This window comes from Populus nigra, chromosome 18 (assembly GCF_951802175.1).
Source record: "Populus nigra chromosome 18, ddPopNigr1.1, whole genome shotgun sequence".
NCBI lineage: Eukaryota > Viridiplantae > Streptophyta > Magnoliopsida > Malpighiales > Salicaceae > Populus > Populus nigra.
The window spans coordinates 5,085,887-5,109,429 of NC_084869.1; the positions used below are offsets into that span (position 1 = coordinate 5,085,887).

The window sequence follows — 23,543 nt, forward strand, 5'->3', positions numbered from 1 at the left end:
CTTGCAGAAAAGCACTTTGCTTGCTTTTAAGCTTAAAAGGTCTGTTTTGTTGGGCCGTAATTTCTAAGACTATGCACATTACTCTCCAGCTCTTTCACCAATATGGAAAGCAAACCACCTCCAAGTCCAGAGCTCAGGTGGGGCAAAAGTTGCACCGTTCTCTTTTCTGATTTGCTAATAACAAATTTAAACAAAACTTATGTTTGGCAACGTATAGAGTCATATCATTTTGATGGAAGAATATGATTAGAAGAGGCTCCCAACCAGGTATAATAAAATTCATAGTCCTGTTATTCCATGCAAAGGGATCCACTATAAAGGATCTTTCACCGAAGCAGAGCTTTTCCTGTATTACTGTATCCACAGGTGCTCCCTCCCATACTCGCGCACAATGACAGGCACACTTGTGGGTGGGATCTGCAGATAGCAATATGAATACACACAACCATCAGGAAGGAATCCCAAGCACCGTAAACAGTGGGTTAATACAAAAGGCAGCATCCATCACAACAGAGCAGCATGCACTACAATCGAATTAAAAAAATAAAAAAAAAACAGCCAGGTAGGTGCAGAAATACCAGAGAACAGAGAAAATATAGATTAAATTATTCAACCAGCTACATTAAACTTGAACATCATTTTGCCCGTGGAAAATAAGAAGCAATGGTTGAATCACCACACAGAACAATAAAGTTTAAACATGTACATCTTGCATCTCCAGAAATTAATTCCTTCTCCATGTTCTTGACTAGTTCACATGCTGGATATGGTAATTAGTGAGTTACCTATAGCAAAATTATCAAGTTCCAAATAGCGTAATTATATTTGCATTGCACTGTAGTAGTTGGTACTTGACTACATGGGTGTTTAGGATTGCGGCTGGACCGTGCTTTTGAAATTTTTTGATTTTTTCTAACTTTAAATTAGTTTTTTTTTTGTGTTTTTTGATTGTTTTGATGTGCTGATATCAAAAATGAGTTTTAAAAAATAAAAAATTATTATTTTGATACATTTCTAAGTGAAAAACACTTTGAAAAACAACCTTTACCACACTCCTAAACACGCACTGCATTTAACTACTACGACTACACTGTAGTAGTTAGTCTCAATATTTTGTGTATTGTTTTACTACAACTATGTAGTTGAGTGTATTACATTATTGAAATGGAGTTGATATACAAGGAGCTGAGTGTATTATTTGCAAGTTATGTTAGTATGTCTGAGTGTATTATTTGCAAGTTATGTTAGTATGTGTAACATTATGCTACATATACACTCAAGACAAGAGGAAGAATGCATGCAACTCTGAAAAATGCAAGCCAAAGTGTGCGAACTGAGGAGATGGAAATTCACTAACACCAAACATTTCAAGGACATCCATTTAGGTGGGATAATACTAGCATTAACTAATCATTTGTAAAGATTCATTAAACAACACTGCAACACAGAGAATCCTGCAAAACAATCAAGTATTTTGTGACACCATGACTTACCATCCCATAATCAGTGATGATCATGGAGACATATTCCGAAGGAGTGGCATCGTACCTGTCACAGTACAAGATCAAGATAGTATTTAGAAAATGTTTTTTTTTCTGGTTTTCTTAGGTTGCAAGGCATCTGGAAGCTTACATCAAATTTAGAAGCTGCAGATTGTCCTTATTGGTCAGATCATCCAGGAAATTAATATCCATTCTTCCAGGAACCTTTGAAATAGCATCTGGATCACCTGCAGGCAACATGAAAAATGCTCCTTTATTTTCCTCTCGTATCAAAGAACATACATGTAATCAAGGGATAAAGCAATATGAACTGATCTTGCAAGGAAACAAACAAACCTAATTCATTTGAACAGATTGAATCAAGCAGTACTCTTTCATGAAATTTATAGGCTTCACAGCATATTAAGACTGGAACATGGAATGCATGAGCAACCATGGCAACACATGCAGTCCCAACCCGCGAATACACAGTTCCATTAGATAATACTGAGGAAGAGCCCAAGAAAACACGAGTAACTTCATGCATGATATAAGAAACAGCATTTATGTGAGTATATGTACACCTCAGTCCCTTTCCAACCAGTCTACGGAGTAGGGCTTGGCCCTCAAGTTTCGGATGAGAGTCCACTATAACAACATGGAACCGTTTCCCAAGCTCATGGGCATATAACAGAATCATCTCAACGACACATGATGATCCATATGTGAGAAGAACATCCCCATCCGTGATCTTGGTAACAGCATGCCTAATTATCACATTGTCAGCAAGTACTATCTTCTCATTTATGAAACGATCAATATCTGCACAAAGGGAGGCTTTTGCTTCTGATTCAGAAACAGTTAAAGGCAACTTCGCAATCCGACTCTTGAGAAACCTAATTGCGTTTCCCATGCTCATAGAAAATGGTCGGCATTCTATAAAAAAGGAAACAAAACTACTGATTTTTGCAGTTAAGTCTCTAGTAAGAGATTTCTCAGGTGGTGTGGAATAGTCTTTAATGACTTCCTGAAATGCCTGAAGCATTGCAATACATCGAGCATTACCTCCAGAGATATCCCCAGCCAAATACTGTAGGCCAACCTGACAAAAGTTCATAGCTACATCAATAAACAAGCAGGTACACCAATGCCATAAATCAGTGTGCAACCAAAGTATAAGTGTTTGCATATATGGGTCTTCCCTTGAACAGTAAAATCTAGACAATCCATCCATCCCTCCTGATAAATTTAGTTTTCCAAAAATATTGATATCACCAATGTAATTTCACAGCTGCTTACCATAAGTTCAGTTTACAAGAGGAAACTAAATTTGTGTACCAAAGTTGCAAGGGCATACGAACACATATCAGTCTATAGGAGCATGTTCAACATGTTGCAAGCGCATTCATGATTTTCATTAACAATTTATTTGAGAAATCTGGATAAAAATTGATTTAACATAGATAATGATTTATGTGGCAATGGTTTGAACAAATTCCTGCATAAATGTATAAAGTCATTATCCAAAAGAAGTAGCACCTTGTAAACAGCTGGATGCATAGGATCAAGTTGGAAAAATTTCGACTCAAGGTCAGGAAGCTGAGTTCCATGTTCATACTGCGGTAAGTGTCGAAACAACTCAACCCTATTCCTAGCTTCACTTTGATTGACCACTGCACGCTTTTTAGCCTTTTCCACACGACTTCTGTCATCAAATTGCATTCGTGGTGCAGGGATATCTTTCCTCCTCTCTTTTTCCATAGAACGTTCACCTCCTTTCCTATCAGAAGCTGCAATTGAAGATGCAGGTGGTGGAGCATCTTTCTTCTGTGCTGGCTGCTGCTTCACAGGTTTACTAGTAGATACTCCCTCAGACACAGTCATAGCTAACAAAAGAGACGAATTATGAGCAGTGACACACAAAATTGATGGTATAAATTCTACTCTTCATTAAGCATGTTAAAATGGTCGCATTTTTTTTGTTTCTGTATTATTCAAAACTTTCAAACATTTTTTTTGGGATAAAAAATATATATATATAAAAACAAAAACCTTTAGCAGCAGCTTTTGCAGCACGTTGAGCTTCCTGCAAGGCCCGCCGTTCAGCCTTTGTTGTTTTCTCTTTCGATGGTTTTGTACTCGGAGAAGAAGAAAGCCGTTTATTTATCTGAGGTTCCACAACAGCAGAAGCTCCACTTTTCTCCTCTGCAACAATATTTTTTTATTTATTATTAAAAATCCAAACTATAATAATAATAATAATAATCATAACGGCAGGTGGCAAAGGTAGTTGCAATTTACCTTTGGGTTGAGCGACAACAGGTTTTTTAACTTGATGAAATCCCATGGTCTCTGATGACTTCACAGACGTCAAGTCAAACCCGCCGCTAAAACTCGAAGCGAATTTCGCCGAATTACTCCTCCGAAACCAACCAGCAGACGACTCCTCCGAGAACTCTCCATCTACAATCACTCGACTAGACGGGGAAGCCAGCGGAGGCGACGAGCCGAGGAGCGACTCCGATGGATTGTAGCTCCCGACTACCGCCACGTGGTGGCTGCGGATAGGGCGGCGGAAGGCGGGGGGTTCAGGGACGGGGAGAGGTGAGGTTGCGCGGTGAACGAGGTTATCGGAAAGGTGACGTGGCGGAGGAATCATTACGGGTGATAAGGAGTTGCTTGCGGGAGAGTTGGAGAGAGGTGGTGAGCTCGAATCGCGAGGGAAGGACTGAGTCCGACTCGGCTGAGCAGGCGGCGCATTGGGAGTGAAGAATCCAACTTGCCGTACCCTGGGGACAGTGGTGGTGGCTCTACGCGCGTCCATTGTGCGTGGATTAGAATTGGCGAAGCTATCTTAATGGTGAAACATTGGAGATTTTAGAGTTTCGTTGGTTTGATTGATTAATTTTAGTAAACTAAGTTTTAGGGTTTTTGCAGAAAAGAGAATTTTGCTAAAAGGGAAAGAAGAAGAAACTGCCGGCTCCCTTTTGGAAAAATATAAATTAGAATTCCAATTATATAAATAATATCAACTAAGTATCTATAAATCAAAATAATATGGAATTGTATTTAAGGCCTAGTTGCTGTGGTCAACCGTGTGACTTGTTCCGTCCTCGTTCCGGGTTCGACCCTCTATGTGCACGCCTGTCACCCCCGCGATGCCTAACCTGTCCCTGGACTTGCAGGATGTCCAGTAAGCCGTGGGGAATAGTCGTAGTGCGCGCAAGCTGGTCCAAACATCCCATGTAAATCAAAAAAAATAAAAAAAATAAAAAAATAAAAAAAAACTGTGGAATTCACTTGAATAGGCTGTACATAAATTGATGCGAATATTTATTTTAATAAAAAATAATATAAAATTATTCTAAAACTATTATATTTTAAACAATTTCATCCCCCAATTAAAAGCAATCAGCAGCATTTACTTTCCTTATATTCTTTTGAATGTGAAGGAAACTAGGATCAAAATTAGAATGATTTCAAAAGAAAATAACATTATTATGCACATCAACGTTTTAATGATTCTTTAAAAATAATTTTAGCATATTTGATTTTGTTAGTCATGCTTTATTTTTATTTTTATTTTTATTTTCTTAACAATAACTTCCTTCGCCCTAGTTGCAATAAACTTCCTCCTTTCAATATTTTCATGGTATTAATAGAACAATGAAAGTAATGCAAGGTTAAAAAGATACAGGGCATGATGTGGGAAAACGATTCATTAATGATACTGCTCATAAATGTTCTAAAATCAGTATAATTATAATTATAAAAAAAATATTAAAATACATATGGTTTTCGTTGTAGCTCTATGCTTGTACACACAGACACAAAGCATCGTGGATTTATAATGCTCTTTTTTTTTTCATTTTTGGTGTCGAACCTTTTTCTCTTCAGTTGTATCCTTCGTAATCAAATTAATGATCAGTTACTTATAATTTGTTGTATAAAGACATAGTTAAAAGGCTGGGGCAAAGTGTAAGATATTAACAAAGAAACTAAAACGTGTTGTGAAAATAATATTCATTCAGACTCAAGTAATGTGAATTGTAACAGTTACTCTATATCTTTTCTTTTGGTTATTATTTCTTTAGTCCGTGTTAAAGAGGTGGGGCAGTGCCCTTTACAATTAATTAAATTAAAAAAAAAACTAAAACTGATTAGTGAAACAATTAATTAAATTAAAAAAAATTAAAATTGCTCAGAAAATTATTGCAGATTTTGTCTAAAATCACTTGGATTGCACTGTTTAAATTTTTAATTTGTTCTCACGATAAGTTTTGACCAATTTTCTTTCGTTGTTTTTTCATTTGTTTTGTTGGGTATGTGACAACCTCACTGCCATATATCTTTCTGTCTTTTTTTTGACAGGTTACAGCTTTCCCATCTCTTTCTTTTTTCTGGCACAAACGCACCAGAGAATACCTCACAAACAAGACAAAGAACACGTTCATAGTTCTAGATCCACCTTGTAAACACCATTGTGCAACCATTCCATCTCCCTACCCAGAATCATAAATGTTTTGTTCTGCTTCTAGGTGGTCTTCTAGCGCGATGTGAGGCTACCTGGTGATCTGCTCGCGTATTTCTTTGTTGGCACAGGGTGAAGGTTTCTTTATTGGTGTAGCTCAGCTGTGGGTGTTTTGGTGGCTCTGTGTGTGGCTTCAACATCTTTGTTCTTTCTTCTTTGTGCACTGGTGGCTCTTCTCATGAGGAAGAGTGTCTGCGTAAGCGGAGCTGGTGAGTTTAGATGGGTTTTGGCCTGGGTTCTTGGTTAGGCTTTGATTTTTTTAGATTATTGAGTGTTGCAAGATTTGAGGCCTCAAATTTTTTAATATTGTTAGGTGTTGCAGAATCTGGTGTAGGCGTTGCAGGGTTTAGGGCCTCATTTTTCAAAGTCCTTAAAAAAGAAAGAAAGTTGTTCAAATATGATATCTCTTTTGTTGGCAGTTCCAATCTACTAGTGAGAAAGAAAAGAAGGGAAAAAAAATAGCCTTTATGTCAACATTGGCATGAAGGAGATTACTAAGGCATCTGTTTATTCTCAAATTGTTGAGTATTGCAAGGTCTAGCATGGTTGTTGTAGGGCCCCAAAACTCCATCCATTAGACCTATTGAATTTTTTGTTTGGTTCATAAGAAATCTTGAAATTTTTTTTTTGTTAATTTTGATTTTCTTATTCTGGGTCTCTTTGAGTTAATATAAATTTTCTACATATTGTTTCTTGGTTTTTTTTTCGTAATTAAATATTCTTATTAATGGGTTTGTTTTGATTTTTTTTCCAGGTTGAAGAAGTAATTTATACCTTTTATTGTATGTAAAAACCCTTCCTTTTCAATTTCTTGCATGTCATAAATTAAAAACTTTTGATTTTAATGTTTAATTGGGTCATCGGTCTTGATTATGTGTTGTTTCTTGATGGTTGTTGTTTTTTTTACAGTGAAATGATCTTAATGGGTTTGGTTTGATTGTTAGTTTTTTGGTAGGTTGAAGAAGGAATTAATATCTCTTATGGTATGTAAAAATCCTTTCTTTTCTATTTCTTGCCTGTAAAAAATTATGAGTCTTTTTATTTTACTATTTAACTGTATAATCTATCTTGATTTTATAAACATATTTAGAACGCACTATATAATGGATTGTTGCATTGTGTTTTTGGTTATGAAAATGGTTATGTTGGAAAGAAATCCCTTTTAAGGGGATTTAAAGGGGTTTGTGATGTACATATAATTGCAAAATTACAAAATCAAGTTTTTGTTTTTACTGTGTCAAACTATGATAGCCCAGACTTATCTCACGATATTATATAGAAGCTGAAAGCATTACAAGAGGCCAGTTGAGAGAATGATTGGTCTATTGACAAAGATACTCGAATATGAGTAGTGCTTCAATAAGATTGTTTTAGTGTTAACAAGATTGTATTGGAGAAAGTTATAATATTTTCTCAATTTCTTTAGCATATACATGTGATTGAACAAGTAGTTATTAATTGTATTATGAGTTTTTAACAAGTGTAGCTTTATCTTTCCTCAAGTGTAATGATCCTGGACTTCTTTTCTTTAGCCAGTTAGCATTTGCTGGTATCAAATTTATTGAAATGTACAGTCATTAAAGTTAGTTCTTCATTTCATTCCTATATTTCTTCTTTTGTTCCCTTTCCTTTTACTTGATATATTCTTAGGCTAATCAGGTGAAATCACTAGTCACCTTCCAGCATGATGCTGCACGTATGACTCTATTAATGGATGGCAGTCTTGCTTGGGTCTTGATTTGAGCTTTTAACTCATGTATTCTTAATAATGGAGCAAATTTGGGATAAAAAGGTGATATTCTTTTTTTCAAACCCTAAATTGCTCACTATCTCTCTTTTCCATTCTTGCAAATAAGTATCTTACATCATGATTTTAAATTTCTTAGCCAGATGTTATTCATATGTTACTCCTGGTTCAACATTTTGTTATCTACCTCCAATTTTTGCTTTCATTTTCAAGCTAAAATTATAGCATAAATGTATTGGTAAAACAATATTTGTTTAAATCCTATCATCATATAGGAATAAGTGATTGGTCAAGCTTATTGAATGGGAGCTAATTGCCCTATCAAAATGGAGACTTTAGCAATGCATCGTACAATTGAGGAGCAATGCAAGAATTTTTACGAGTCTAACTTATTAGATTGTATTTCTATAGATAAACAACTTAAAAGCACCTTTATTTTTTTTTTAATGAGTATACAAGCCAAATTGTTGAAGGAATTCTATTGTTGTCTCTTTGCTTGCTTTGTTTGTTTTTTTGTTTCCTATATGTCTTTAGGGATTTTTCTGCTCTGTTGAATTGAAATCCTTTGCTTTGTTTTTCCCTTTTTTTTCCTGTTCTTTTAGAAGCTTTTCTACTGTCTTTTGATTCAAAATTTTCTTGATTTCATGATGGTTTTATCAAGCTGTTGGATTTTCTTCTTCGCTAATGATATTTATTTATGCATCGCTCTTTGATTTTTTTTTTTTGGATTCTATTAGGTAGTATGCTTTTCGCCAATAACCCTTTTCTTTTTTCAAACTATTTCTTCAAATCGCAATTTCATTATTCTCTACTAGCAGCAAGTTTGTAGGCCCCTTTTCATTCTTTAGGTTGTTTCTTTTCTCTCATTTTAGCATCTATTATTTCCTCATTCCAACATATCTACAACCTATGCTATATTGCAGCTTTATGGTTTAGCATATTTTTTGTGCCCTTTTCCATGTTTTAACAGTGTCTACAGCTTAGTTAAGAGACATGCAATAGGTCTTTGTGGCCGCTTTCACTACCTTTCGTCAAGGTATGTTCAAGCAATTTCTTTTCCACCTTAATTTTTTGTTTCCTTTTGTTATTTTCTTAGTTTTTTTTTTTAACATTTGTGATTCTTCATTTTCTTTTTTCTTTTTTGATGTTCATATTTGACTTGCGATGTTGTTTCTAAGCTTCCCATCCATTCTCCTTGTCTATTAATTTGGTTTTCCTATTTTTCCCTACTTTTATTACAGCCCCTTTTTTAGATTGATCTAGCTATCTTTAAGTTGCTTCAATTTTTTTTTGGATTTTTGTAGATGACAACCTTCATATCCTTTTACGGATGGCTATTTTTTTTGGTGTGGCTATCTTTAAGTTGCTTCAATTCTTTTTTGGATTTTTATAGATGGCGACCTCCCTATCCTTTTGTGCATGGCTATTTTTTTCAGTGTGTATTTTAGTTACAATAATTATGAAACATTCTGTGTTTTGCTAGGATGACTATACGCTTGGTTGAGGTTTGATTGAGACTTTTGGAATGCTGCCACATCTGCAGCATTTGTTTTCCTTACCATTTATGTATGCTTTCCATCTTTTTTTCATCTATTCATGCTCATGCCATAAGATACTATCATAAGTTTCTGTCGTGTTTTTTTTACTATGTTTGCTATACTTAAATCTTTCATGTTCATTTAGTTTGTCATTCATGTGATGGACAAGATGGAACAACCTTTTCATGTATGTTTGGTTATCTTTTCATACATTAAGTTTTATTGTGAAAAGGAAATTTAACATCTAAGTTTCAACCATTGTATCCTGCCTTTTTTTCCTACGCCTTCTACATTTCTTTATGGCTTATTAGGGGGTGTTGGTTATGTTTTTTTTCTCCATTGACATACACTTGATTTGGATGCTTATCCTCTTAATTTGCTATTCTCTTGCTATATTGCTCCTTTATGTTTAAATTGTTTGTGTAAATAAAAGAATGCTGATACAATTTCTTTGATGCAGGATGATTGATCATCCAATCTCCTTTCCAGTGTTTTAGCAGTATCGTGTGTACCCATACACCGTTTCTTAACAAACACTTTTGTTGTGATTTTAACTTTCTCTGCTGCAGAACAATTTGTAGTTTTTTTGGCACACCATGGAGGTTTCAGAGTTTTTGGGTTTTTGGATGGACTGTTGCAAAAGCTGTTTTCTTCTATCAATCTTTTGTGTGCCAACTTCTCAAATCTGAAGGGAGTTTTAGGATTTCTTTCTCGCATCGCAAATGACAATTTTGGGTTTTGTTGGTCAAATGATATACAATGAAGTTTCATTCTATGCTTGTTTATATTTTCCCCAATAAAACATCACTCTAATTTATATTCATGCATGTTGAAAAATAATGCCCTGCAGCATAGCGTGGGTAATGTATGTAGCAATTCCTTATAGTTCGTTGTCGTGAGCGTAATTGCTAGCGTAGCCATAAGCATAATCATTGGCTTAGCCATTGACGTGTCGTTGGTGTAGCCGATGGCATAGCTGCCACTGTGTTTGAGTTTCATCATCCCTAAAAATAGCTTTTGAGAAATAGAAAAGAACTGATTTTTTATTCATTCCCCACAGACAGTGTCAATGATATGGTTGGAAAAAAATCATTGGAAAAAGATTGAAGACACTTTTCATGAGCTAATAAAACTAGACCTGAAGGACTTGGTTGACCCACACCTGCAAGAAAAACACTCTAATGCATATGTCAGTATAATGTTTATACAAGCGACGTGGAGAATAAATCTTATTTCTTAGACTTAAATATTTCATAGGCCTTGTTTAAGTCTTATATTAAATTTGTGTTAAGTCTTATATTGTTTAGAGAGATAAGCCTTTCTTATGTTCTCAGAGAGATCTGTTTATATAGATTTTCTTGATGATAAATATCTTAAGAAATATCTAAAATATCTTATATAAATATCTAATTTATAATATAATTAATATAAATATCTAGGATATTTACAGAGAAGTGTACAATACATAAATACTTGTGTGGTTTTTTATGTATCATAAAAACAATTATCATTAATAATTTGTTAAATTTGTTTACACTCAATCTTAGGAAAAAACAACAACAAAATTAGGAATTATTTTGGTATTGAGTTCCAAGAGTAATTAGAAGAAATATGCATTTGTTCTGCATAAAATATTTCATAGAAAAATATCTTATATATTTTTTCATATTTGATTTATATAAAATATTTTATGAAAAAAGGTTAACATAAAATATTATTTTATAAAATATTTTACTAATAATCCATTTAAAATATCATACAATAATTTTAACTATCATCATCTAACCACCATCATTAACATATAACCAATTTTATTATCGTTTTTACTTTAGCACCATCAAAACCATTATCTCATCATCATTACTACCACAATCATTATCATCACCGCTCTATCATAGTAACAAATTATAGTTGTTCTATTGCCTTTGTATTTTTCATTTTACTAATTATATATCATAAAAACATTTAATATAAAATATTTCTCACATATAAAATATTTTTTACACAAAATAAATGCCCCTAGAATACATTAGCCCAACTAAAGTACTCCCAAGAATCCTATTCTTTCTTGTTTCACTTTCTATAATATTGTTTTTATTCACTGTCATATTCTCCATCTCTCATCTTTGACCATTCAGATTCTTATTTGATTTTACTCAAAAATCGATTAGCATGTGAAAACCCTAAAATCTTTTTCGTTTAGAATGAGTAGTAACATTCATATTTAGGTCGGAATTTATTTATTTATATTTTTTATTTTTTTATGTCTCCATACATTGTGGGATCAAGTCAGATTAGGCGAAAGATTAAAAGCGTTTGGGAACACGGTTTGCACCGTATTCCCTAAAAATTCAAAAAAAATTTACTATTTTTTTTTGTGTTTTGAATTGTTTTGATACGTTGATCTCAAAAATAATTTTTAAAAAATAAAATTATTTTGATACATTTCAGCACGAAAAGTACTTTGAAAAGCAATCATAACCACACTCCCAAACATGATAATTAGTATATATAACGAATCAATCAAAATCTCTTGAATATGTTTAGGAATCCTCTGTATTCAACTTTAGATGTTGAGAATTTGAAATAAAACATTCTTATGTTAATTTAAAAATAAAAATATAAAAATAATGGGAAAATAAAAAAAACAAAGAAAAGTAGATAAAAACCAAAAGAAAGATATAAAACGGGGAAAGAAATGTTCTAAGATATAATTTAATGAAATTCAATGTAATTAGTTTAAACTTGATATTAAAAATGTGTTTGAATTTGAAAAATATGACTGGACAAATATAAAGTGTACAATGTAAACTCGTAGCCTGAAACTTGATAAACTATAGATAACTATGGAAGATTTTTATAAATTTGAGGAAAAAATATTTAGAAAAGTATTTTTAATTTTTAAATAAATTAATGTATAGTCTTACGTGCGAATGACCCAGACCGCCGATATAAGTTCTATGTACAATCACATAGTTTTTAATCTGAAAGGGGATGAAATTTGAGGAAAATTTGTATTATAAATTGGGATGAAAGACACAAATAAATTATTTTCCTTTCTTGATCTATTTTCATATTGAGAAGACTAGGATTTTTATCCAATAATGATCCTTTTATATCTTACTTTTTTGATTCTTGACCCTTCAAATTAAGAATTATTTGTAGTGCTAGGTAAGCTTCAACGTCAATCTATTTTTATAATTTTTAATGTAAATTTTAATCAAATAATCTTCTTAATATAATCCTTATATTTATCCTGTATTATAAAAATATGTTATTATAATCACATTCAGATGAGACCCACTTCTCACTTTCTTCATTCTAATCCAAGATTAGGTTGTCTCTATTCATACAACAGCTCAACTATAAAATAATGATAAACTTGCATTAATTTATCATCAAAACTATAATGTCTATGTTTAATTTGTCATAGTTTTTTTTCAAGGCCAAACACGTTGGATTAACCCATCAATGCTTGACCTATTTTATTTTTTTTCATTAATTGTTTCTACTGAATTAACTTTTTGTTTTAAATAATGATTTTTTTTAATTTTATTGCTTGCATAGTATTTCATAGTGATTAATTTAATTTGTCTTTAATTTATTTCCTCTTATATTTTAAACAATTTACTTTTATTTCAATAAAGTTTTCATAAAATTGGAAATCATTTGTTATTAACAACAACAACAATTAACCTCTTAGATAAAATAAATGAAAACATTTAAAATAAAAAGGATAACTGGTGTAAAGCATTTGCATATACATTTATCTTTTATTTATACTATGAAGATTTTCTTTCCCCTTTAATATTTAATTAGTTTTAAAAATTATTTTTGATTTATCAATTTAAATATTCCTTAATTTATTATGTAAAACATAAATAACATCGTTTCGTGTCCTAGTTAAAAAAAAATAATAAGAATTGTGCTTCATAAATTGTTTCGATTTGCTTTCTATAAGATATCATAATCTTAAATAAATCAACATCTTGACATTGGGTTGGTGCTCAATTATTCGAGTGTTTATTTTTATATATATAATTAAATAAAAAATAGTTTCGTAGAAAAAACATAAAATTTTTAAACCTAGTGGAATCTATGGCTAGGGTTGTGGGTTTGACGTGTTAACTTAGTCTAATCTTAGTTGATTTAATATGTCGTCATCTTAATATTTTTTAAAAAGATAGCATCTTGAATATATTTTTTTAAAGTTAAACAATGTTTTTACAAGTCGTCCATGTTGCCTTTGAATCAACTAAGTTGATTGAGTTATATCAGAACAACTCTCAAATGATTTGATGATAGCTGGGTCAAGTTTAATAAAACATTTTTTTTTTACATTAAAAAGAATTTTTGTATGAACTACACTGCATTGCAGGCCATTTATAAACTATTAAAAAATGATTGGGGGTAATGAATTCATTGTGTACCTAAACACGGTGTACTATGTATGTGAATAATGTAATTACTATTTTGGCCTTCCTAAAAAACTCATTTGCATAGCTTTGGAGGACAATATTTTAATTTTGCAAGGACCAATCGATCATTATAATATTGATTGGTTCAAAGATGTCTTTTTTTTTTTGTACAAAATAATGATAAGAATACCCTTGAAATCAAAATAAATAGGGCTAATTCATATTTTTACATAAAAAAGCATTGTGAATTTTCTTGGTTATCCCTTCAAAAAGAAATTTATAAACTTGAGTCTAAGAGCTTATTCATCCTTTTGTAATTATTGGATCAACACATAGGCAATCCTAATACTCCAATTACTAATTAAAAAAATAATTGTTTTATGATTTTTGATATTTTGATCAATTTCTAATAGATAAATTATAAATTGCTTATGATAAAAATGCGATTTTGTTTTTTAGAAAATATGCATGAAAAGACTTTAAAATTTGGTTAAATGCACGAAAACAAAACTTTTTTTTTGTGTTTTTAAAATGAGGAAATATTTTTATTTTTTGGATTTTTTTTTGAAAATTTGGAGAAAACCGGGTATTTTTAATATCGGGTTCATATCTTACAGTGTAAGTCTACATTCCAATATATTCTGAAATTTTTTTATTTTTTCTAAAATAAAGGAAATCTTTTTGTATTTTTGAGATTTTTTCAAAATTTCAGAAAAAAATCAGGTATTTTTAATACGAGGGGATCTGTATCTTATATTGTAAGTCTACAGTCTGATATTAGACAAAAACTATTGGAAAAACACACGAGAGACCCACAAATAATTTCAAAATGGTCTTAGAATGTTTTCAGAGTTTTTTTGAAAATTCTAAGGGCCTGTTTAGCTAGACACACAAATAAATATAAATTAAAAACTAAAAGGAAAAGGCTTAAGGCGTGTTTGCCCTTAGCAAAATATCAAAGGCATTAAAAATGCCTTAAAGATGTGTTTGGAAAACACCCCATAAGGACACAAACAATGTCTTATTTATTAAGAAGAAAAAAGGCGAGCCAAACATACTCTTAAGTCTGAATTGAGCTTGGCAAAGCCACACGAGCTGGGCTTGAGGCCTAAGCCCATATGTACGGGTGGGCTTAAGCCCAACCCAACCCAACCCAATTTGTTAGGCTGATAAATAGTTTAACATGCCTTTTTATTTTTTATGATGTGGGATGGAATGAGGTTTAGCCCATGCTTTTGCCACCACTGGCTTGTCCCAATGGTGGTTTAAAAAGAAGATTTGCCAGTAACGTGTATGTTATTGGCATGTCTTATTCCTATTTTTCTTAAGCTTATACACAATCAAGAGGAGAGAATGATGTTACCTGGACAAGGTTGGCTTGTTAATGGTGGAACTGCTAGTACTAGTGGTGGCTCATGGTGGTCGCTGAAGGTGGAGAAAGATTATTGGTTGGGCAGCTAGAAAGGTGGTGCTTATATGGTTGGTTTTTTTTGCTCTTTTTCTCTCCCCATTTTTCTTTTATTTTTTTTCAACAAAATTCACCTCTATTTATAAAAGATAAAAAATGGACATCTAGTATTTATTGGGAATGAATCTTGGCTCTTGATTCAAACAAGAATAATCCTAACCATTGGCCAAAAGTCACCATCACGAGTTGCAAATGCTAGTTGAGTCAGCCTTGTTGGGTCAACTTTACAGCGGGTCCAGGGCTTTCATAGGACAACTTTTTTGTTTAGGTTTGAGTGTAATGACAGGTCATGAGAGTGACATCTTTTTTATCTTGTATGGTGAAGGTATAAGAGAGAAGAAATGCTTGAAATGTGGCATCAAAGCTACCATTTTTGGTATTGAATGTTGAAAATAATGAGTAGTGGCCAAACAATACGACATCTAGTTTTTATGTTTTTGACTTAGCGTTGACCAAAACAACGTCATTTCGAATCAAAACATGTCATTTTGCTTAAAACATAGCCAAAACACACAATTTCATTTAATTTTTTTTGGTGTTTTAGCTTGAATTAAGTCATTAATCCTCTTTTTTATTTCAACCCTTAATTTTTTAATTTATTTAATTAGGGCCTTAATTGATTTCTGATTTCAATAATCAATTCAATTTCAAATCTACAAAACTTCAAAAAAACCCCTGATTTAAGCAAGTTTTTCAACTTGGTTTTTGGTCTTGGGTATTTTCAATTTCATTTTTAATTAACCTTCAAACTTTTAATTTCTTCAATTTCACTTATGTTTTCAATTGAATTGGGTCCTTAATATTGCGAGTCTTTTGAAAAAAAGTCATTAGTTCTGAATTTCTTTAATTTAGCCTTTAATTGACCCTTAAACTTTGTTTTTCTTTCAATTTTGTCCTTGATTTCATCTAACTAAGCTTGAAAAAAATTAAATATGGTCCTTTAAAATTCTAATATTCTTAATTAAACCCAAATTAAGCTTTCAAATTTAATTTCACCAATTAAAAATAGAATTAAGTCATTGCAACTAATTAAATCTTTTAATTTCACCCAAATTAATTTGTAAACTTAATCAAACCATTAATTAGGCTTTTGATTAAATCAAATTAACTTATTAAAAATCTAATGAAATATTCAGACTTAGTTTTTATGCAAATTCATCCAATAATTATTTTATTTGACTTTGAATCTACATTGTCTTTTCTGTCTTGAGTATATGGGTACAATTGGGCTTTCAATTTTGTTCAAAACTCCAACTTAGTACCTCCTTTCATTTGAAACCTTTCTTAGTTTACTCTTGCCAAGTTGTCAGTATTTTTTTTATTTTTTTTTGTTTTGAATTTCAAAAGAAAAGGATAGTTTTGGGGAAAACTTAAAAATTAGGTTATGACATTATCCTCTCATTTTCTTTTAGATATTTGATTCAATCCTTTTGCTTTTGATTATAAGATTTTTTTTCATGATTCCATTCATAAACTTAATTTTTGTTTACTTTACCTATAACATTCCCATTTCCTGGATCAAACAATACAATTACTCTACCAAAATTTATGGATATTTTTTTTTGTCGACCTATTTAAGGTTTATCGAAATATCTACTGAAATTTTAGCAGAGTCTCCCCCATACTGGGAGGGTCCTAAGTTATCAATAATTTATCCTGCATACATTTTATGCTTATTTCATAATAATAACATATTTATATTTCATCGCAACCACAATCATTACTAGTCACAAGCATGATAGCTCATATATTCATTTTTCCTTCTCATTTACCAACACATACAAAATGGTAGTCAAACACGGATAAGCAACGTTCATATTACAAGCATAAAATAGTAAAAATCTAAAGTCTTGATGATTAATATAAAGATATATTAATACAATTCGAGTCATATAATTACTTAGGGCAAAATACATTGGCATTCATTTAATTCTTAATTCATACAAAATGAATTAGAAACATGAATTCCTTAATTCATACAAAAGGAACAATAAACCTAGGATATTATTCCTGACATAAAGGTGAAGGACCTGTAATATCAAATTATGAAAATAATTATATTATGAAAATAATTATATTAAAAGTATAAATACAACAAAGACGAGGGAGAGTCATAAATACATTTATCTACATATATAATTACCTACTCGATGGTACACAATCACAGTTGTCCTGGAAACCTATACTTAAATTTTCCTTTACTACATCTAAAACCTATCATTTCGTAACCCATTTATGGGTTCCTTTTTACGATTATTATCTATTATTCTTTACCGGGTACACCCATCTTACTACTCTGTCCTAAATTTAGGGAGGTTACTGTCGACACTAATAATTCCTATTAGTGTCATTAGTCGCCCTTACTCGAACCGACTAATCAAATCCTTGGTAATGTCAGCACAAACTTACTGGTTGGTGCCATTAACTATTTCCAACCTGAAATAGTCAATCAATTCTTTTCTGCCTCACATTGGAGATTTTTTCGGTAATGTCGATGCTAAGGTCTCTTGACATGAAAGCTAATCAAATTATCTTAGGTTTGCTGATATCAACATTGTCTGTCGGTATCATTAACTATTCTTAACCCGAATAGTTAATCAAGTTCAACCTTCATTATATTTCCATTAAGATCATGCCGATGTTAGCAAATCTTGCTAATATCATTAGCTGCTTATATTCAAGATCGACTAATCAAGTTTAGAGGCGGTTGTTTTGAATTCATCATTATAGTTCATTATTAGAAATCGAAGTCCATAAGTCCATAACCAAAATCAAATTTCAATCTACGTCTGTTTCATCATATCTTTCCTTTCTTTAACTTTATTTGCAAGTGTTAAATTCCAAAGTAAAATAGAATACTAGTTTCACTCTTAACTAAGGAGAGTATAGGTGTGAAACACCTACTTGCCACTGATGCTTGGTTTGCGCTCCCTTATTGTTGTTGTACTCCTCCTATGATTCCTCCTGAATCCACAAGCACACCACATTAGTTCATGTCCAATTTACATTTCACAAAGAGTAAGGCAACAATAACAACATTTACTCTTTGCATTCCGTTATCTTAAATCATTATGTATATTATCAAATTCATTTTAAAATTTGGTTTATTCCCTTTTGATGTCAAGGTACGATGTTACAAAATTCTAGTGGGAAGGAAACCAGGTTCTACCTCTATCATGGCTAAACTTCCCCATTTTATCAATCTCGTTGAATCTCCTAGTAGGGGCAGCAACTCGACCTTTCTCCATATATTTACCTATATCTGGAGCTTTAGAGCTCCAAATCAAGCGAGGTTGGATTTATTGGAAAGCTAACATCTCTGGCTACAATTTCTATAAGAGATGTTTCCCATATTTTGTCATTCTGAGGCCAAAATCTCCTCCAGAACAGGGGTGATGAATTTGCCCAGATTTCGTCAACGATTCCTAAGTGAGTTTTCCGCCAATCACCCTTCTCTTTTTTCTTCTATGACATTTATTTTCTACGTTTTCCTACATTTTATGATTTCTCCCATGTTGAAATCATGAGCTATACCTATGGTCAACAATTTCGTCTTTGCTTCACATAACACGCATCAAACTCGTGAAGTCACCTACTATTAATTTTTTTTCACACTTTTCCTTATTAGTGAGCTTTCCACTACAATTAATTCATGCATCAAGGTCATATAATACACCATAATTATTCTTCCCTCCCCTCAATTGACTCTTGGCTGAACTTGACCTAAAGGAACTAATGGTTCCTTTTTTCTTTCTAGTCATTTTTTTTCTTGCTTCATTCACTCATTGTTCACATCATATACATACTATAAGTGTTAATCAACATAAATTTCAGAATTCCATTCTTCCTCCATTCAATCCTCACGTGGCCGACCACTCAAGCCTTTGAGTTAATGATTTTTCTTTAACAATCTTGTATGTTTTTCATGTTCAGAACATCTTATATTAGTTTAACTAACTTCATTCTAACAATTTCTGTATTTTTTTTAAATTTTCACTCAAGAATCTTAATTTATAAAATCTGAAATTGATGCATAATTCCTAATTAATTGTTAAAGTGTTTTTTCACTAACGCAATAAGGTTTACTTTGTTTATTTTTTTTTTAATTTGTTTTTGTGACGTGTTTGGTGAGATTAATTTTTTTTTATCATGATCACTTTTTTTTTGTTGGTTCAATGCATCTAATGAAGTTGGATAAAATAAACTTATTTAACACAGCCAAATTTACGATCCAAATCACAATCACAGCTTTTTCTCACTTTTATAATACACATTTGCAGTCTGTTAACATCTTTTTTTTTTAAGCTAAGATTTTTTTTCCATCATGCGGCCTAGCACGGATCGTGGAGTAGTACAATCTACATACAAATGATCTAAAGACCGCATGTCACTAATAACAAACAAAATAAATATATTTGCCCATACCACACCCAAATCTCGAGAGAGAAAAGGTCAGTAACAAAATCCAAATGTAGGAGTTCTAAGATTCCACCCTTCCACGTGTGCTTTTGCATGTCTCCAAATCCAAACACGTGTCCCATCCATACAAAATAAACCAAACCAAATTCTATTTACCACCCTTCAGTAAACCCGTACTTGCTGTCTTCATCTCTCTCTTTCTATCCACAAAATCTCCCTAATGGCTGACCGTGCCCCTACCCAGAGAGCTACGAGACCCACCACCCACAATGGCTCTACATTTCTACGTAAACTCCAAGTCCATATCGGATCAAACTCAAGCCAACTTGTTGGTTTGTTGACTCTTATCATCTCCGGCTCCATTCTCCTTCTCCTTACAGTGATCACTGTCACAGGATCAGTACTCGGGTTGACCCTTTTAACTCCTTTGATCATCATTTCAAGCCCCATATGGATCCCTATAGGCATAGTCCTCTTCTTTGTTGTTGCTGGGTTCTTATCTTTTTGCGGGTTCGGATTGGCCGTCGTGGCTGGATTGTCATGGGTGTATAAGTATTTTAAAGGGTTGAATCCACCTGGGTCGGACCAGGTCGATTATGCTCGTAACAGAATCTACGATACAGCGACCCATGTGAAGGACTACGCCAGGGAGTATGGTGGTTACTTGCAGAGCAAGGTGAAGGATGCGGCTCCTGGTGCCTGACAAGCTGGTTAATTAGTGGTGGCCGGCAGGGTTTGGGTTCTGCCGAACTGGATTTGGGCAAACCGGGCGTCTTTATCTCTCTCTACTGAATTTACTTTTTTTTTTTTCGTGATGTTGTCTATTTGATATGGTGGCATTTACTTTTCTTCGTGTTGATGGAATCATGGAAAGGGTGTCTGTTTGTGTCTATTTATAGCTTGGAGTTTGGCATATTATTATTTGTTTAATATTTTTGAACTTTATGAATTAATTGTTTAATGGAAATTCATAAACTATCACATTTCCTGAGCAAGCTCATAGTAAGTAATTTAGAAGAAGACAATGCCAGCAATCCAGAAGAAGAACAATATATGAATACTATCTAGGGTGAAAAAAAGCACACAATAAAAGAGATTAATCGAGGCTAAACCGGCATATATATCATAATCCTGAGCCGTGGTGGAGCCAAGGGATTTCAGTCCAAATTATAACTTGCAAAAAATATCAAACTGGAAAATCTTGATTTCGATTCTAAAATTGAAGTTCTTATTCGATGAACGATTACAATTCATTAAAGTTTAAGAGATCTGAGAAGGATTCTTGTTTTGGTATTAAATTTATATGGATATTTAGCATTAGTACTTGACATTTCAATAAATTAAAACATTATACCCCACTATTACCATGAGCAAAAAATATTTTTTAAAAAATATATTAAATACTTATTTAATATTACTATCAACATGCAACTCAATGACACAATCTATTACTATACAATAATTTTTCTAAGAAGAGTAAAAGTACCTTTTTTTTTCTATTCTTATTTGCCATTCACAAGTTATCTTAAAGACAATGTCAATCACCAATCTCTCCATTAATAGCATAACAAAACACCATAACCAATAACAAACATAAACCTCTCCATCAATAGTATAATAACCAATAACTCACCAGTAGATACCTGTAATTCTACTCACCACGAGGTAACTGCAACGCCATTCACCACGCTCCATGAGGTAAGCTAACATGGCCAAGGTATATAAATACTTTTGGTCACAAAGTAAGTAGTGAAATACAAGTTTATTCGACAATACGAAACACACAATATTCATAGATACTCTCTCCCACTTTCTTTACTCTCATATACATTATTTATCTCTTACAATTTACTTACTTAAGAATCAAAGGGTCTACTATTTCGATAATGAACTTGTCTTGTAGGGATTTCTAAGACCAATAACAAAACCTACATTCAAGACCTAGCACTTTTAACCTACGAGCAAGACATGGAAAGCCCAAATCCAATATGAAGTTTTCATAACTTCATTGGTTATGTCGTCTGTGAAAAACCAAACAAAAGTTAGTTCATTCTCATTTCTCACATTAAATCCAAGAAATAGGAGTATCACTGACTTACCCACCATAGGTACTCTAGCTCTTCTAGATCTATACCAACTCTCCCATCAAGTGAAGGTCCTCAATGTTGTTGTTCTAGTTATAAAACAATAATTTTTACACTCTGTCATTCCCTCAATAAAAAATACAAAACATAGCTCCATTGCATGCACCATTAAATGAACAAAGATAAATTTAATTATCTAAAAAACAGGATAAAATAACGTGTAAGCAAGTAGGCATGAGAACACTCGTACTCTTACTCTTTAAAGGTGTCATTCATACCATAAAGAGCATTTCACAACAAGTCCTAGATATAAGAATGGCTATAACAATCAATCTCCCTCAAAATTTTACTCATATAGTCCCCGTTTAAAAAGACCTCGACACAAGATGAGATTTGTAACTACATGAGCTCCTAACGATGAATATTGTCCCATCCAATTAGGGGATTCTCCATTTTATTGACAAGTGTTACACTCATCTCTCCCAAGATTATGTATCCGTCAAAGCCAATTTAGGCAATTACAATGGGCTTACAAACTCAAAAGAGCACATACAAAACATACAAAGCATCTTAGATCTTGTAACACAAGATAGTGATGCCGTATGCAAAGTTCTTATAGTAATATTTTATGGGTATGCTTAGGTATGGTACCATAACCTAGATCGTGGTTTCATCTTTAACTTCATGATTTTAGTGCCAAACTCATCTCCCACTTCGGTACAAGCATACCGGTTAAGAAGAGCATCGCTAAACTCTTCTTCATCACACAACAAGAAGATGAAATTAACATGGCATATCTCCTAAGGCTTAATGAGAAATACTGAACATGAACGTCTACTCGAACCTATTTTCACTAAAACCTTGATTAGTAATTCTTATGATAACGATTGTATATTCTCCCATCATGAACTCTTCTTAATGTGAAACAAATGATGAAAAACCATATTCAAGTACAAGAAATGAGTGTGACCAAACAAGAACACCTTCATTTCTAGCTATAAAAAGCAAAATCTCCTTAAAGCCATTGATCTCCTAGAAGTACAAAGACATTAAAAATATATATTAAAAGATCCATTCATTATCAACTGACATTTTATAAGGTCATGACCATATCTTTGATCACCATACATGTTGAGGTATTGGTTGTTATCAAGAGAAAAGAGTTTGTACGATATCAACCTTTTATAAAGAATGTCGCCAACACAAGGAACCTTAGCAAATTTAATTTCATTCACCACAACAACGATCATGATACTAAGAAATGTTATACCCTAAAAAACAAGATCGAAAGTTTGATATCTAAGGGTTATCTCAAACAATTTATATATAAAAAAATGTAACCCGAACAAATAGGAAAATATCCATATGGTGCATTACCCAAGATTAAATAATCTTTAGAAATTGTACCTCTATTTGCATGAGAAAATCTTTTGAACTTTTCAATAAAAACAGTAGTGTTTCTCCATGTCTCTAATGAAGTCTCCACATTTCTATATGAACTCTTCATGTCTCCAAACAGATCTTCATATCTATAATAAAATCTCCACAACAAGATCTTCATATTGCCAATGGAAAATCTCAATGTCTTCATAAGAATCTCTACGTCTCCATATAACATTTCCCTACCCAATGCTTTGACACTAATTTCATGATCGCAAAGCATTCTCTATTTTTTACTTAATAATGTTCTCTGCTCTAAGAAAAATAAATAAACTGATTGAACTCTTATCTATCTTGCAGTCACATTATAAAAGCCACGATAAGGTAATATGACACACTACAAGATTTCACAGTTTTACTGACGGAAATATTCCATCGGTATATGATTAAGATTTTATCGGTAATTTATTTACCAAC

The 23,543-nt window shown here is 32.5% G+C and overlaps 2 protein-coding genes across 2 annotated transcripts; one reads left to right on the plus strand and one right to left on the minus strand.

Moving 5' to 3' along the window:
* Positions 1-138: 138 nt before the first annotated feature.
* Positions 139-4,473, minus strand: LOC133678066 (uncharacterized). Its single transcript, XM_062100247.1, has 7 exons — positions 3,783-4,473; positions 3,534-3,686; positions 3,021-3,367; positions 1,839-2,583; positions 1,633-1,729; positions 1,494-1,548; positions 139-417 (listed from the first exon to the last, which is right to left on the minus strand). Exons 1-7 carry the CDS (start codon positions 4,303-4,305, stop codon positions 352-354), a joined length of 1,986 nt encoding a protein of 661 aa, XP_061956231.1. The 5' UTR covers positions 4,306-4,473; the 3' UTR covers positions 139-351.
* Positions 4,474-19,451: 14,978 nt separating this feature from the next.
* On the plus strand, positions 19,452-20,585 carry LOC133677914 (oleosin G-like). The gene has a single exon (XM_062100053.1). The coding sequence runs from the start codon at positions 19,823-19,825 to the stop codon at positions 20,303-20,305; it is 483 nt and encodes a 160-aa protein (XP_061956037.1). The 5' UTR covers positions 19,452-19,822; the 3' UTR covers positions 20,306-20,585.
* Positions 20,586-23,543: the final 2,958 nt, after the last annotated feature.

Bases quoted from the DNA above. Each gene is read 5' to 3' on its own strand.
- LOC133678066 (XM_062100247.1), bottom strand. From the start codon at position 4,305: ATGGACGCGCGTAGAGCCACCACCACTGTCCCCAGGGTACGGCAAGTT. The intron at 1,549-1,632 runs GTAAGCTTCCAG...GTACTGTGACAG, and splicing joins CTGCAGCTTCTAAATTTGAT to GTACGATGCCACTCCTTCGG. The intron at 418-1,493 runs GTAAGTCATGGT...TGCTATCTGCAG, and splicing joins TCATCACTGATTATGGGATG to ATCCCACCCACAAGTGTGCC.
- LOC133677914 (XM_062100053.1), top strand. From the start codon at position 19,823: ATGGCTGACCGTGCCCCTACCCAGAGAGCTACGAGACCCACCACCCAC.